We start from the raw sequence: 13772 nt of genomic DNA on the forward strand, positions 1-13772 counted from the left end.
GATATTCTTTATCCCTGATGCAAAGTTCCATCTACTGTATTAGGTCTCATTAGGTTTGGTTTTGTTCCTAACAGGGAGCTCATTTTAAGATTAGCTTGGACGACTTTAGGAAAGTCAACGTGCCAGCTCTCACTCAGGCAGACACTGTTATATTTCTCACATCCGGCCGCAAAGTTGACCAGTCCATCAAGATATTAGTGCACTCAGTCACAGCAAGATGTACGCAAGTGGCGGTGTTTGTGTGCTACAGAGATGATGTGGAGAAACAAACAGTAAGAGTAGTATAAGAGCGCTGGACTCAAGTCCTTGCGTTTCTGGGCCCAATTTCATAGAGCTGCTCGGCACAAAAAATTGCTAAGCATGAAATTTCTTCCTTGATACAAACAGGATAACCAGCCTAATTTCCACATGATTTTCAGGATAAGCAACCAACAGCTGAATACCAGTAACAAGCAATATCCAACAAATGGAAATTTAGTCGATAATCCTGTTTTTATGAGGGAAGAAATTTCATGCTAGGCAAATTTTGGTGCTTAGCAGCTCTATGAAATTGGGCCCTGATCAGCAGTGTGTGGGTTTGGGTCCCAGTCGTGACACTTGTATCCCTGAGCAAGGTACTGCACTGTAATAACTTTGTCTTTAGGATGGGCGTTACAACTGTAGGTTCTGTGTACTAGGATTGGGAGTGCATGTAAAAGAACCCCACAACATTTATCTTGGTAGAGAAGGGGTTAACCCTGGTGTTTCTGGTTCACATAGGAAGCACCCTCGTTTACAGATTCCCTCAAACTTGCAAGCACAGTGACTAAGTTTACTTATGAGGCACCATTGGCTATATTACCAGAAATTATTCGAAAAACTAAAACAATGATACAAATTATCTCTGCACAGCTTATCGTTGTTGCAAGAGAAGGGGTTTGTCCCTGTGTTTCTAGCAGTGGCTGCTGCATGCAACACAGCAACTTGTAAACCCCTGTAAACCCTAGGTTACATTACATAAATGGTTCTCATAATCCAAAAACTTCAAAACCTGTCTGGAAATAAATAATGATCAGGCACTGTGAGACACCTGTAGATAAAGCGCTATATATAATTAATTTTTATTAGTAGTCAGTAGTAGTAGTAGTAGTAGTAGCAGCAAGACAGTATCATAGTTTCCTATGACTCAGGGATGATATTTTTCAGACTTTTATCTGAATTCAGACTTTTTAAAGTCTACCTGGTAACCAAAAACGCTTTACTTTTCTCCAAATTAAGTTCTTGCTCTTTGATCTACTGCTCTAGCACTGAGGATACTGTTCACAGAAGCTCATTGGAATCTATAACTCCAGGGCTGGATTTCACAAAGAGTTAGGACTAGTCTTATCTCGAGTTAGGATGGGTTACTCGTCCTAACTTAGGACTAGCCATGCGTGTTTTTATATCTCCTAGAACTTAGGACTAGTCCTAACTCTTTGTGAAATCGACCCCTGGGATTATCAAAAGGTGTACGCCTAAGATTTGGATCCCAGTTTCAGCAAGGACTCTCTTTGCCGATATTCTTCTCACCCTTAAAAAAACCTTTTTAATCGAGCAGGGAGTCCTGCAGCAGTGCTTCCCTCGCGTCATCGAAATTCAAACCCACGTCAAGCAGTACATCCGAGCCTTCATGGAAGGCAACGAGTCGGCATCTTGGTTTGATATGGTGGGGGTACAAACAATAAGACAGTTCTGTGCCGAGATGTCTTGCAAGCTGCTCCTTAATGCCGTCAGTACGGCCGCTCACATCAGGAGGGGAAAAGTCTTCCACAATCTCATGGTAGATCTCAAACTCAGGTGAGGATGTCTTATAAAAGAGGGGGTTGAAAAGTCAAACTCAGTTTTAATTATACCTCATACATATTCATGACTAGGTTCCAGGGTCAACTCAGTCACATATAGACGATGTGACCTGTGACATCACATGTTTACAAAAGAGCCACAGAGCCTGGACTTCCTGCAGGCACGATTTGTACACAGCCTTATGGAAGAAAACATAAAATCTTTTGTTATATGGAGATTGCACTGTCTAATTCCTATCAACTTTTGATATGATGAAAGGGGGCACATCTTAAAACCAGCTTTTACTTTCATAACTCTTGGATTTATGTGGAAATTATTTTCACAAAATGTAAACTTTCCCATATGAGCAGTGTAGTAATGTACATGTATCTTGCCCGCCAGAAAAGCCAAAGAATGTACAAGGTCACACTTATTGTAAACAAAGGTCACATGGTCTATACTCATGACTGAGAGTCGGGTAACCCTTACACCAATGTGTGTGAAGCAATGTATTCTCTGTACTTTCCCGAGGCCTGTGAAAGTCCCTTACCTCACATTAAAATGGTGTCAAATGCCAATTGTGTTTGACACCCTTCAAGGGCATTTTTGTATCAAAAAAATATTTAAAAAACGTTTGATGATGTCACATTTACAAAATATAGTATGTACATATTTGTGCTTAACTTTCAGTTCATTTCTGAATTCTAATCATGGTAAATCAAAATGGCATTGACTTTAGGCTTATATAACTGGCACAGAAATTCCTCTTTGAAATGTACCTACAAATTTGTTTTTTGATTATCCGATGACATCATGATGTCAGAAACACCAGATCAGTCTGTTTGACCATGAGACCATGAGATGCCATACTTAATGTTATTTTTGTGTGTTGTTTTCTTTAACAGTAACAGCAAACTGTTTCAGAGAGGAATTGCAATAGTACAGGTATGTAAAAATATAAAGCCACCAACTGTTTGGTTGAGGTTTGTTTTTAAATTGCAATTTGACACTGTCCCCAAGGGCAATAACAATATACAGTTTTAGCGCTTTTTGCTTGATACCTTTGGAGACTAGTGCGTAAAAGCACTCACCTCTCACTGTAGTGGCCCTGGTTTTATTCCTGGCTAGGGTAAATTGTGAGTAGAGTCATGTCCAAATGGTTGTTCTTCTGGCCCTGCCTTGGATTTTCTCTGTCAAGTATAGACGACAACGTGCCCCTGGTGGCTTTTGAAGTGGCCGTCCAGCCTTGTGGTGTAAGACGATCTCTCATTGTTTTTTTTTGTTTCAATGCCACATTTTTTAAGCAGTTTCGGTTTTAGTTTATGTGGTATTCTATTTCCTTATTTGTAGAATCTGGCAGTATGCTCAGCAGATGCAGCTCTCACTGCGGTTCTCAGGTCCTTATATGGAGTAGATGTAATATCAGAGGAGTTGAAACAAATGGCAGTGTCTGAACATACTAGAATCGGTTCATTCAAACCAAAGGTAGGATACAATAGCGTTTCTCTCCTCGTGCATATCTTGGGTGACTAGGGCATAAAAGCTCTCACCACGTCTTTTTTTTGTACATACATGTACGTGCGCAATTTGGCAATGTTGTCGTTAATTTTATTTATTTTTTCGGTCTGGCCCCAATGCGTGACAAAATGGTTGCTGCACGTGAGAGCGCGAGTCTCATGCCTAATGTGTGAGACTTGGTAGATCTTAATAGGAGACTTTTACCAGGGCCTTTTTTACAGTAGTGCGCATGATCAGACCTACGTGCATGACTGAGCATGTGCGTGCAGGCCCAGAGCTGCAAAAAAGGACCATTGTGCCGCCAGCATCTCAAAAGTCTCATATTATTGCACTTTTATTATAAATATTAAGCTGAAAAGCTGTTAAAGATAAGACCATTTTAAGGTGGCATTTTCTAGAATTGTTCAACAATCCCCAGTTTATTACGTGTTACAAGAACAACGTTTACTTGTTGGTGGATTTTTATTTGTACTGATGTGTGTTAGCACTGTTTATATAACACCCAAGCAGATCCTTGCCATTTGATTGGAGGATTGTCTGTCACGTGATAGCAAATAAAAGTACCAATACACGCTGAGTCACTCACCGTGCTTTTTCGTTCCATCCGAAAAGTACCATTGCACGCTGCCAGCGTGCAATGGTACTTTTCGGATGGAACGAAAAAGCTGAGTAAAAACATCACTGCGTGCGTGTGTCGTAACGCAGCAGTGTTACTGCAAGGCATATTAGTAAAATTACTAGCATTCGGCTTCTACAATTAAAAATTGTAGGCCTACGCTTTGTTTGTTTTGAAAGTTGTATCTTTCAATCAAAATGACAAAGATCTACTTGGATGTTATATAAAACAAATAATGAATGTTTTTCATTCGTGCAATGGTGCGAAAATGTTCATTCGTTGAAAGCTGGAATGTTCCATTCAACTCGGCTCCGCCTCGTTGAATAGAACATTCCATCTTTCAACTCATGAACATATTCGCACCATTGCACTCATAAACATTCATTATGTGTATAATACTCAGTACTAAGTACCGAGTATACACCTGAGTATACAGTGCTAACACACATCGGTGTATGGGTACAGGACTCAGGAAAGTACTGAGTATACAGTGCTAACACACATCGGTGTATGGGTACAGGACTAGGGAAAGTACTGAGTATACAGTGCTAACACACATCGGTGTATGGGTACAGGACTCGGGGAAAGTACTGAGTATACAGTGCTAACACACATCGGTGTATGGGTACAGGACTAGGGAAAGTACTGAGTATACAGTGCTTACACACATCGGTGTATGGGTACAGGACTCGGGAAAGTACTGAGTATACAGTGCTGACACACATTGGTGTATGGGTAAAAAACAAAATTAATATTTATTTGTACTGTTTTTTTTTTTATTTTCAGGTCATCCCTACCGCAGTGATTTTGGCTTGTAAAAATTGTTGTGTGCATGAAGCTATGGAAGTCTTGATGAAGTTCCCAGTCATACGAACAGCTCTGGCACAGTTATGATGTGTTGATGTTAATAAACACCCAGTACCAAAAGTTTTGTATTCCAGACAAAGCCTCGGTACAATGAGCAGCGTGCCGTATCGATACCTCTGGTCTCTTACCCCTGGTAGGGATGTAATAAAAATAGTACCAAAGTCTTATATAGCACACTAATCTACCAACAAGGTACTCACAAGGCGCTAAGTATATACATTGATACAGAAAGAGAGGTTATGAAAGTTATGAATTATGAGACCCAATTATGTAGCGCCTTATAAGGGTTTACAGGGTGCTACTGCTCATTTAGCAGGCACAGCCAGGAACACTGGGGCGAATCCCTTCTCTTTTCTATAGTGCTTATAGTATGCATATGTGAAAATGCAAGTATTTTGACGCTATTCCATTCCAAATTAATCAGGTTTTTACATTTTACATTCAAAATGAGTCATGGTCACCTTTAAATCTTATTGTACATTTTATGTCAATTTTATATGGGAGATTAAACCTACTTTCTTTCAAGATGTATACAAATAACTGTTACCTATCAATATTTTTGGAATGATCCTATTTTTATAAGAGAAATATAACTTTGATCAAGCAATAAAAAAACAAAATTATTTATAATTTTTGTAACACATAAATAGTGCCATGTATATTTGGTATGGTATGTATAAAATGGTGTGTCCATTGTCTTTCTCGAACCACTTGTATGTGTATATATAGTTTTTGCCTTTCTTTTTGATTAATCTTTCTTTAGGCCAGGCCCATGCCACTTGAGGCAATTTATGGGGAACCTGTTCCCGTCTATAGCCAAGAAGAAATGGGTATCCACGATTTATGTTTTGATCAATTTATTTGTGGATGAAGAGACATTGTTACAATCGTGGTCTATGTGATGCAACATCTATATTAAAGACACTGGACACTATTGGTAATTGTCAAAGACCAGTCTTCTCACTTGGTGTATCTCAACATTATGCATAAAATAACAAACCTGTGACAATTTGAGCTCAATTGGTCATCGAAGTTGCGAGTTAATAATGAAAGAAAAAACACCCTTGTCACACGAAGTTTTGTGCTTGCAGATGCTTGATTTCGAGACGTCAAATTCTAAATTTGAGGTCTCGAAATATAATTCGTGGAAAATTACTCCTTTCTCGAAAACTATGGCACTTCAGAGGGAGCCGTCTCTCACAATGTTTTATACTATTAACATCTCCCCATTACTCGTAACAAAGTAAGGTTTTATGCTAATAAATATTTTGAGTAATTACCAATAGTGTCCACTGCCTTTAAAACTGTTTTTTTTTTACTGATAATAATTTTGAAAGCCCAGTACTCAGTAACAAGGTTGTCAAAAAAAATCTGACTATAATAAACGCAGCTGAATATCTCAAGCATTCACACGGCTTTTGGTTTGTCATTTTTTAGCTGTAAACCCTCGGGTCTCCTCCAGCCTTCTATAGGTCCCTTCTCCTCCCCCGTGCTTGTCACCAACTGGTTCAGTTCAGTCAGCACACTCTCCCTACCTACTCCAAGTTGGTTTAAGTTTAGGTTTAGCCCCAGCTCCAGTCTACACGAGCCCAGCTTATCCTGGGCCCAATTTCACAAAGCTGCTAAGCAAACAATTTTGCTTAGCATGAAATTTATTTCTTGATGAAAACAGGATAGCCAACTTGTTGCATACATGTATTGCTTGTTACTGGTGTTTAGCTTTTGTTTGCTCATCCTGAAAATCACGTGGACATTTTGTTGGTAATCCTGTTTTTATCGTGGAAAAAATTTCATGCTAAGCAAATTGTTGTGCTTAGCAGCTCTATGAAATTGGGCCCTGTTACTTTTCTCGCCTTCGCACCCCATCGAGGCTATCCCAACAAGCAGCAGTCGGCAACAGTGTCCATCATTCTCCCGAAGCTGATCGAATTATCAAGCACCGGTTCTGTTGAGAACCACCACAACTCATAGGAATTTTACTCATGGTGTCACCGCAAACCTCGCCTAATAATACTCCCACCTTGACAAGTTTTAAAGGCAGTGGACACTGTCGGTAATTACTCAAAATAATTATTAGCATAAAACCTTTAACTTGGTAACGAGTAATGGAGAGCTGTTGATAGTATAAAACATTGTGATAAACGGCTCCCTCTGAAGTAACGTAGTTTTCGAGAAAGAAGTAATTTTCCTCGAATTCTCGAAATCAAGCATCTGAAAGTAAACAACTTCATGTGACAAAGGTTTTTTCTTTCTTTCATTATTATCTCGCAACTTTGACGACAAATTTAGCTCAAATTTTGTCAGGTTTGTTATTTTATGCATGTTGAGATACCCCAAGTGAGAAGACTGGTCTTTGACAATTACCAATAATTTCCAGTGCCTTTAAAACAAATTTTGTCAGCTTACATCTTACGGATTCATAGTTCTTTTCACACACAAAAATGTACATCGTATTGGGGAATCGAGATAGTGCTACCAAATTGAAAAAAAATTCAAATTTCGAATGTATAATTTCGACTTTACATAGGCTCGAATTGAAAGGGTTTTGAAAGAGTGCTTTGTGGTGCACCCATACATCCTTAGAGATTGGGAATGGGGGAAAACTTTAAAGACTCCAAGCTAAAATGTTGTATGTTACCAATTGACACCCTTCAATGTTAGCACCAATTCATTGCAATTCGGTCACTTCAATTTTTTAGACTTTTATGGAAAAAAACACCTTTTCATCAAATACAATATTATAGTAATTTTTTAATTAAACAAACGCAAAAATTAAACAAGCGAGAGAAATTCAACTTAACATTGCTTTGGGCATATTATACGACCCATGGTACGGTGCAGGGACAACTGCTCTCAAATTAAAAAAGCAATGAAAAATGGTGGTTGAAAATGGACCCAAAAAAAGAAAGCAAAGGAGATTGTTTTTACCCGGTTGTAACAATTATCTGTGTAAAATTCTCTCAAATCAACCACTTTGCCTCTTTGACTATCAGAGTTGTAATATGGTTTGGGATTTCATTTCGTAAGGAGAGGCTTGAAGAAAACAGCCAAACAAACACACAAACAAACAAAAACTAACGAGCACATTGAAGGACAGACACGATTTTCACCAGACTGTCATTAGCTGATGACACGGGACTCAAATTAATCGAAAAATGGCAAACAAATAGACCAAGCAAGTCACGTGCAGTTCGAACATTTTTGGCACAACTTTTGACTCACGTGAAAGCAGGTGAACTTTAACAGGTCCCGTGGTCGCCAATGTTCGAAATAAGCACGAGACTTGTACGTTCTATAAAATCTGGGAGCTGCCGGTTAATGGAAGACGGAAGTTTTTATCCAAGACAAGTCAATGATGTCTGTACTTCCATAAAGCAACTAAGCCGCCTTCTTCTTACTGCAGCACTCGGACCTGCGGTTCAAAAATAAAAAGTGGTGTGGAAACAAACATTAATTTTTGCAAATAAATATAAGCTTAGGCTATTTTAGATAATAATTTTGCAAAGTATTTTTTAGGATCTTTCTGGTTTGAAGAGATGAACCAACTGGTGTTTATCCACTGAAATGTTAATTGTTAAATCACACAGAAGAGAGTCTTTCCACAACCAGTTGCGCTTAGTTAGGCTACGCCTACGCAGTTTTGGCGCCGTTTGCTTCAATTTGAAACTTCATCATGAGCGAGTAGCAAGCCCTATAGATCATGCGAACTTTGCGAACTAACACGGTCGGCCATTAATATGGAAGTCATGGACTCCCATAAATGGCCGATCGTTTCAGTCGACGAGGTAAAAGGAAAACCACGCAATTTCGAAGCATATTTTTGTAGATCATTGTATTCTACTTTTAAAACATCTTTCTAACCATGCACTTCATAACAAACGGTTACAAACGCTTTTTATAGACCAACTCGACCTATCCAAGGCAAACGGTGTACCTTTAAAATATTGCATACAGGTTAATATATTATTTTGTCTTGCCTTCTCACTCGTAGCATGAGGACCACCAAGAACCAGATTGAAGTGATGCATGTACTCCCAACTACAGACACTGCCCAGACATTAGGAAGACCCATTATGGCATTATTCACAGCCATCAAGGAATCTGAAACGAAACCGGCAGTTGTTGACTAACGTATTGTGGACCTATTTGAATTGTTAATCTTGGAGGGTTGAGGGCGGAAACGACCATGCAATTCACAACAAGAAGGAGCTAATAACTCATAATTATGACTTACTAGGAACATTACAGAATTGGTTTTTGCTAACAAAACAGTTGCTGGCAGTGTAAGCACTATCCACCCTAAACATAAACTGACAAACCTGTCGAAGTTTGAGATCGATCGGCCATCTGGGTCATGAGAGAATAGCGAATAACCGATTACAAATTTTGCATTGCATCGTTGCCAAAACAAAAATGAAAAAAGCGCTCACTGAGCGATAAACTCAAAACGCAAAGTTAGATTATTAATTTCTCATCAAATATGACACAGAATTATTTCAAGGGGTGTTTTCAACTTATATCATCATCATTAGACCGTGTAAAGTTTTATGTAAATCTGTGACCATCACGATTTTTGTTTCTTACCAATTCTGTAACATTCTCAAGAGTTAGTCGTCGTGTGTACTGGGTCATCAAATATTGAATACCGCAATATTGGGACTTTCTGTCTTGTCCCGCTCTCTTTTTCATACGAATGCTAAATTATTCTTTGTATAAAGCTTCTTCCTTTTTTAAAGTACATGTGTGTGGCATTGTGTCGGTTGGGAATTTTTTTAGAAATAACTTATTATTTTCTTCAGTCGATACAACATGAAGCTCTAAAATATTGGATAATACATTTACGGGAATCGGAACGAAGATGAAAGCAAGTGAAACAGTTTTTCGTTGATATTAAACATTGAGAAAATAAAGCGAACGCCAGTATAATAATAATAATGGGTGTGTACAAGTAGGCCTACTCTACAGAATAATTATGTCTTCTCTCCCATTAGGCCTAGTGTAGCGTATAGTTCTCTTTTAAAGCCATTGGACACTTTCGGTTAACAGTATTGTCCAAAGCCCCACACTTCGTGTATCACAACTTATATATAAAATAATAAACCTCAGGCTCAATCGGTCATCGGAGTCGAGAGAAAATAACGGGAAAACCCACCCTTGTTCCCGCACGTTTCGCCGTGTCATGACATGTGTTTAAAATAAATCCGTTATTCTCGTTATCGAGAATTGAGTTTGTTTTAATGTTTTCTCAAAAAGTAAAGCGTTTCATGGAATAATATTTTCAGAGAAGTCTAACCCTGTAAGTTATTTGTAAATCTGTGAACTTTTTTTGTTTCTGTTCCGAAAGTGAATAATGGCTTTAAAGCCAGCCCATCTCTAATGTCATCAGTCATATTCGTTAATAGCAACCCAGTATGTTTTGTATTGTTTTTCGTATACATATTTGTCTTTTCTCTATGTTTGTATATAGGCTTTCTTAATGATGCACTAAAAGGCTTCTATGTAAATGTCCAGGCTGTCTTCTAGAAGCCTTGGCTAATTGTTTTTCGTGTCCTGTTTGTCTTAATTGTCTCCATGTTTGCATTTATTTTGTTTGTCTACTGCAAGCCTTGGCTAATTTATATGTCAGCCACCTCTCTTGATTTCGGTGTAGGCCTACTGGCCTACATTAGGTTGAATCTTTTCCCCTCCATCTTCTGTGCTTATTATTTTGCCTATAAATTATCTTTGCAATATTTTGTGGATTATGTTTCAGACACATGCTTCGTTTTGAAAGGGCACCAAGGCATTTTTTTCTCCTCGGTATAGGGACATTCACCCTGTGAGGAAATTGTAAATTTCTACTGGAGCATTTCGAGGGCACATGAGGGCAATCGCTGGGGGCATGGAGGCACTCGCCTTCGTTGCTTCATTTTAGTATCAGACCTGATGTTACTATTTTGAGAAGAGTCACGTACAATGAATGTTTACCCGACTTGAATCTAATAAAATAATACCGTTTTCGCCAAGTGGGCCCTCTGGAGGCCCTGAGTGTAACCGTATCTCATTAGATGTGACCACTACATCCCAATGACTGATCTGACAGATGTAGAGACCATGATCGGTAGCTGTGGGCTGGGAGATCCGTAGAGTTCCGAGATTCTCTACCTGAATTCGAGCCGAAGGATTGACCGGAACACTGTCTTTAAACCATCTGAGGAAATTAATACAAATATGTTAAAACAATCCGGGAGGGAAAACAGACGCTCCGATGATACAATCATCTCCAATAACCTCATCTACAGAACAACCAATTTCGAAAGTAGCCATTTTGTTGCAACTGTTCCAATGTCTTGCTGAGCGTAAATACATTTACTGAATGTGAAACTTGCCTTGTTGTAATAAGAGGTTGATATTTCCTGACCAGGTCCGCCTTACACTGTAGATCAATGCTAGAGTCCTCGGGTACTATCCACAGCGCTTCTGCAAATGCTGTCAGATCAAAATATGGTATTAGCCCAGTGTTTATTACCAGATACCAACAAATTTAGTGTAGAGGAAAACAGATCTCAGCCGAAATGGGTCCGATGGAAGCAAGAATTACTGTACTCGAAGAAAAAAAACTGGCTTTGAAACATAAACGCAGAAAGATCAGCCACATCAGTAACGGTAGGCCTATTCCAGATTAGGCCTAATTGCAACACAGAGAGTATAGGCCAGGTCTATCACTGGGCTGGCCTGGGGAATCGTCACAGTACTAGCATTGGAAAAGGCGTTCCCAAATCTACAAGTGACTGCTTACAGACTTATCAACCTGATTTAAGCTTCTCAGACTAGGCCTATACTATACCTTTTTCCAAACTTAGTAGTTTTCTTTAAAAGTAGTTCGATTTAGACCTGGACTAGCCCTGGCACGACGCCGAGTTTCCATTGCATTGCTGCGTTGACCCATTTTTTAATGACAATAATTTGTGATAATTCTTTTCTAATAATCCCTGCATAATCATTATAGCTGATGAATAAAGGCATGTATACTTACGATTTGCGTGAACGTTGACTGGATTACATAACACAGAAAGAACACATACGAAAACAGCCGAAGCCAAGAAGTCGCTCAATACCGCCGGTGTGCTTCTTCGACCGTCAATACAAACGTGCATGATAACATAATACAGTATGACTCCGTCATAAAACCATAAACATGGCTACAGAGGAATTGGGAAGTCACCTTGTCAATAGAATAGTTGATACACGAGAGACAGCCTCAAGGGAAAATGATTAAAATGTCGGGTAAAGTTTTCAAAACGCTGTTAGCAATTTCTTTTTTTGCGTGTATGATGCGTCCGTGCGCGTCTGAAGCGATGTGCGCGCGTAATGGGGCGCTCATAACCAATCAAACGACAAGGGGATGGGCCGGGCGTACCTAGAACGCGCACGGACCGGGGCGGACGCTGGCGGACGCGGTAGCTGGGGTTTAGCTTGCGCGCGTCAGTACAAAATGTCAGGAAAAATTTGAGCATTACTATGAGTGACATTTTCGGGAAGACCACAAACAAAACCAGTATTGACCCATTTCACCTGACGTCATCATCAGCAAACGGCCGCGGCATGCAGTGGCAATCGTTTATAGACCATTTCTAATGAAATTGTTGACTCGTAAATGACGATGAAATAACTTGAGGTGGCCTATTGCTTTCACAACACACGATGACAAAACTGTTCAACCTTACTAAGCCACTGCCAGCGTTCAATAGCTATTGTGTTCATTTGAAATTATATAACTGACATACAGATCCTTGTCATTTGATTGGTGGAATTTACTTTATACGTGACATTCACTGTTACTCCCATCCGCACCGGCGATCAAAAAGACCTATGGGGAATAGCATTTCCCCTTGTTTGTGAGCAGTACAGCGCCGTAGCGCCGCTGCTAAAACAAAGGAGCACCTGTGCAAAAGGTTGTGATCCGATTTGTGCATTGTTGCCGCTAAGTAATTTGTGTGATTTTTTTTATGATGTTAAATTTTGTAAATACATCAAATGACAAGGATCTATATGTCAGTTATATAAAACAAATATTGAGTGGCTTTAATTCGTGGAATGGAAGGAACATTATAGCTCGGTAAAATTTGGACTACTCCATTTCAATCGGCTTCGCCTCGTGAAATGGAACAGTCCAAATTTTACCTTGCGATAATATTCCTCCCATTCCACTCTGAGCCACTCAATATTTGTATACCATAGAATAGTTATGTTTTGTCATTCATTATGACGATAGGCCTTATGCAACCTTTATGAGCACTGTCAGCTTTTAATAGCTATTGTGTTCATTTTGAAACCATAAAATATGTGAAGTTAGTTGTCATTCGTGGATGATGATAGGCCTACTGTACAAAACTAATGCCTATCATATGCCAATCAGTCTGAGCGCTGCCAGCTTTCAAAAGCTGTTGTGTTCATTTGAAACGATAAAGATAATATGAAGTTTTGTCTCATTCATTAGGCCTTATATTATGACAACACTGCACAAAACTAATGCCTTAATTAATCAGTATGAGCAGATGTTAGGTGGTGTAATTTCAAAACTATTGTGTCCATTTTAACCTGAATGAAAAATAATCACCATAAAATTACCGGTAGCCGTTAGAGTAATTTATTATTCCCTATTAACTATTGATGATCACTTCAATATCTATGGTGTAGAGATTACTGTAAGGTGCAAAGTGCGCGATCAGGAACACGACATACTCTGTTTACAAGTGGAAAAAATGCAAGTAAAAAAACGCCACCCATCTGTCCTAACGTAGGGTCAGTGGACTCAGCCTGCTCCTAAATAATTGCTCCAGATTGGGCAGTCACAGCTAGCTGATGATGGCAGGTTGTTCCATAGGCAGATGGCGCTTGGAAAGAAAGAATACTAAAATGCTGAGATCCGGTTGGGTAGTCAATGTATTGACAAATGCATATAAACAAACGCAAATAGTTGTACATGTAC

At 39.2% G+C, this 13772-nt stretch overlaps 2 protein-coding genes across 2 annotated transcripts in view; one reads left to right on the forward strand and one right to left on the reverse strand.

Annotated features, from left to right (window-relative positions):
• The window catches only part of LOC117304371 (glucokinase regulatory protein-like), a 31242-nt gene extending 25459 nt beyond the window's left edge, over window positions 1-5783 (forward strand). Inside the window, exons 12-16 of the mRNA XM_033788777.1 lie at window positions 75-272; window positions 1577-1815; window positions 2706-2745; window positions 3151-3285; window positions 4721-5783. Coding sequence (XP_033644668.1) covers window positions 75-272; window positions 1577-1815; window positions 2706-2745; window positions 3151-3285; window positions 4721-4828 — 720 coding nt within the window. The 3' untranslated portion in view covers window positions 4829-5783. The remainder of the gene's footprint in view (window positions 1-74; window positions 273-1576; window positions 1816-2705; window positions 2746-3150; window positions 3286-4720) is intronic.
• Window positions 5784-8179: 2396 nt separating this feature from the next.
• LOC117304826 lies at window positions 8180-11937 on the reverse strand. Its single transcript, XM_033789440.1, has 5 exons — window positions 11817-11937; window positions 11170-11269; window positions 10795-10991; window positions 8779-8902; window positions 8180-8213 (listed from the first exon to the last, which is right to left on the reverse strand). Exons 1-5 carry the CDS (start codon window positions 11935-11937, stop codon window positions 8180-8182), a joined length of 576 nt encoding a protein of 191 aa, XP_033645331.1.
• Window positions 11938-13772: the final 1835 nt, after the last annotated feature.

The sequence above is a fragment of the Asterias rubens genome, chromosome 21 (assembly GCF_902459465.1).
Source record: "Asterias rubens chromosome 21, eAstRub1.3, whole genome shotgun sequence".
NCBI lineage: Eukaryota > Metazoa > Echinodermata > Asteroidea > Forcipulatida > Asteriidae > Asterias > Asterias rubens.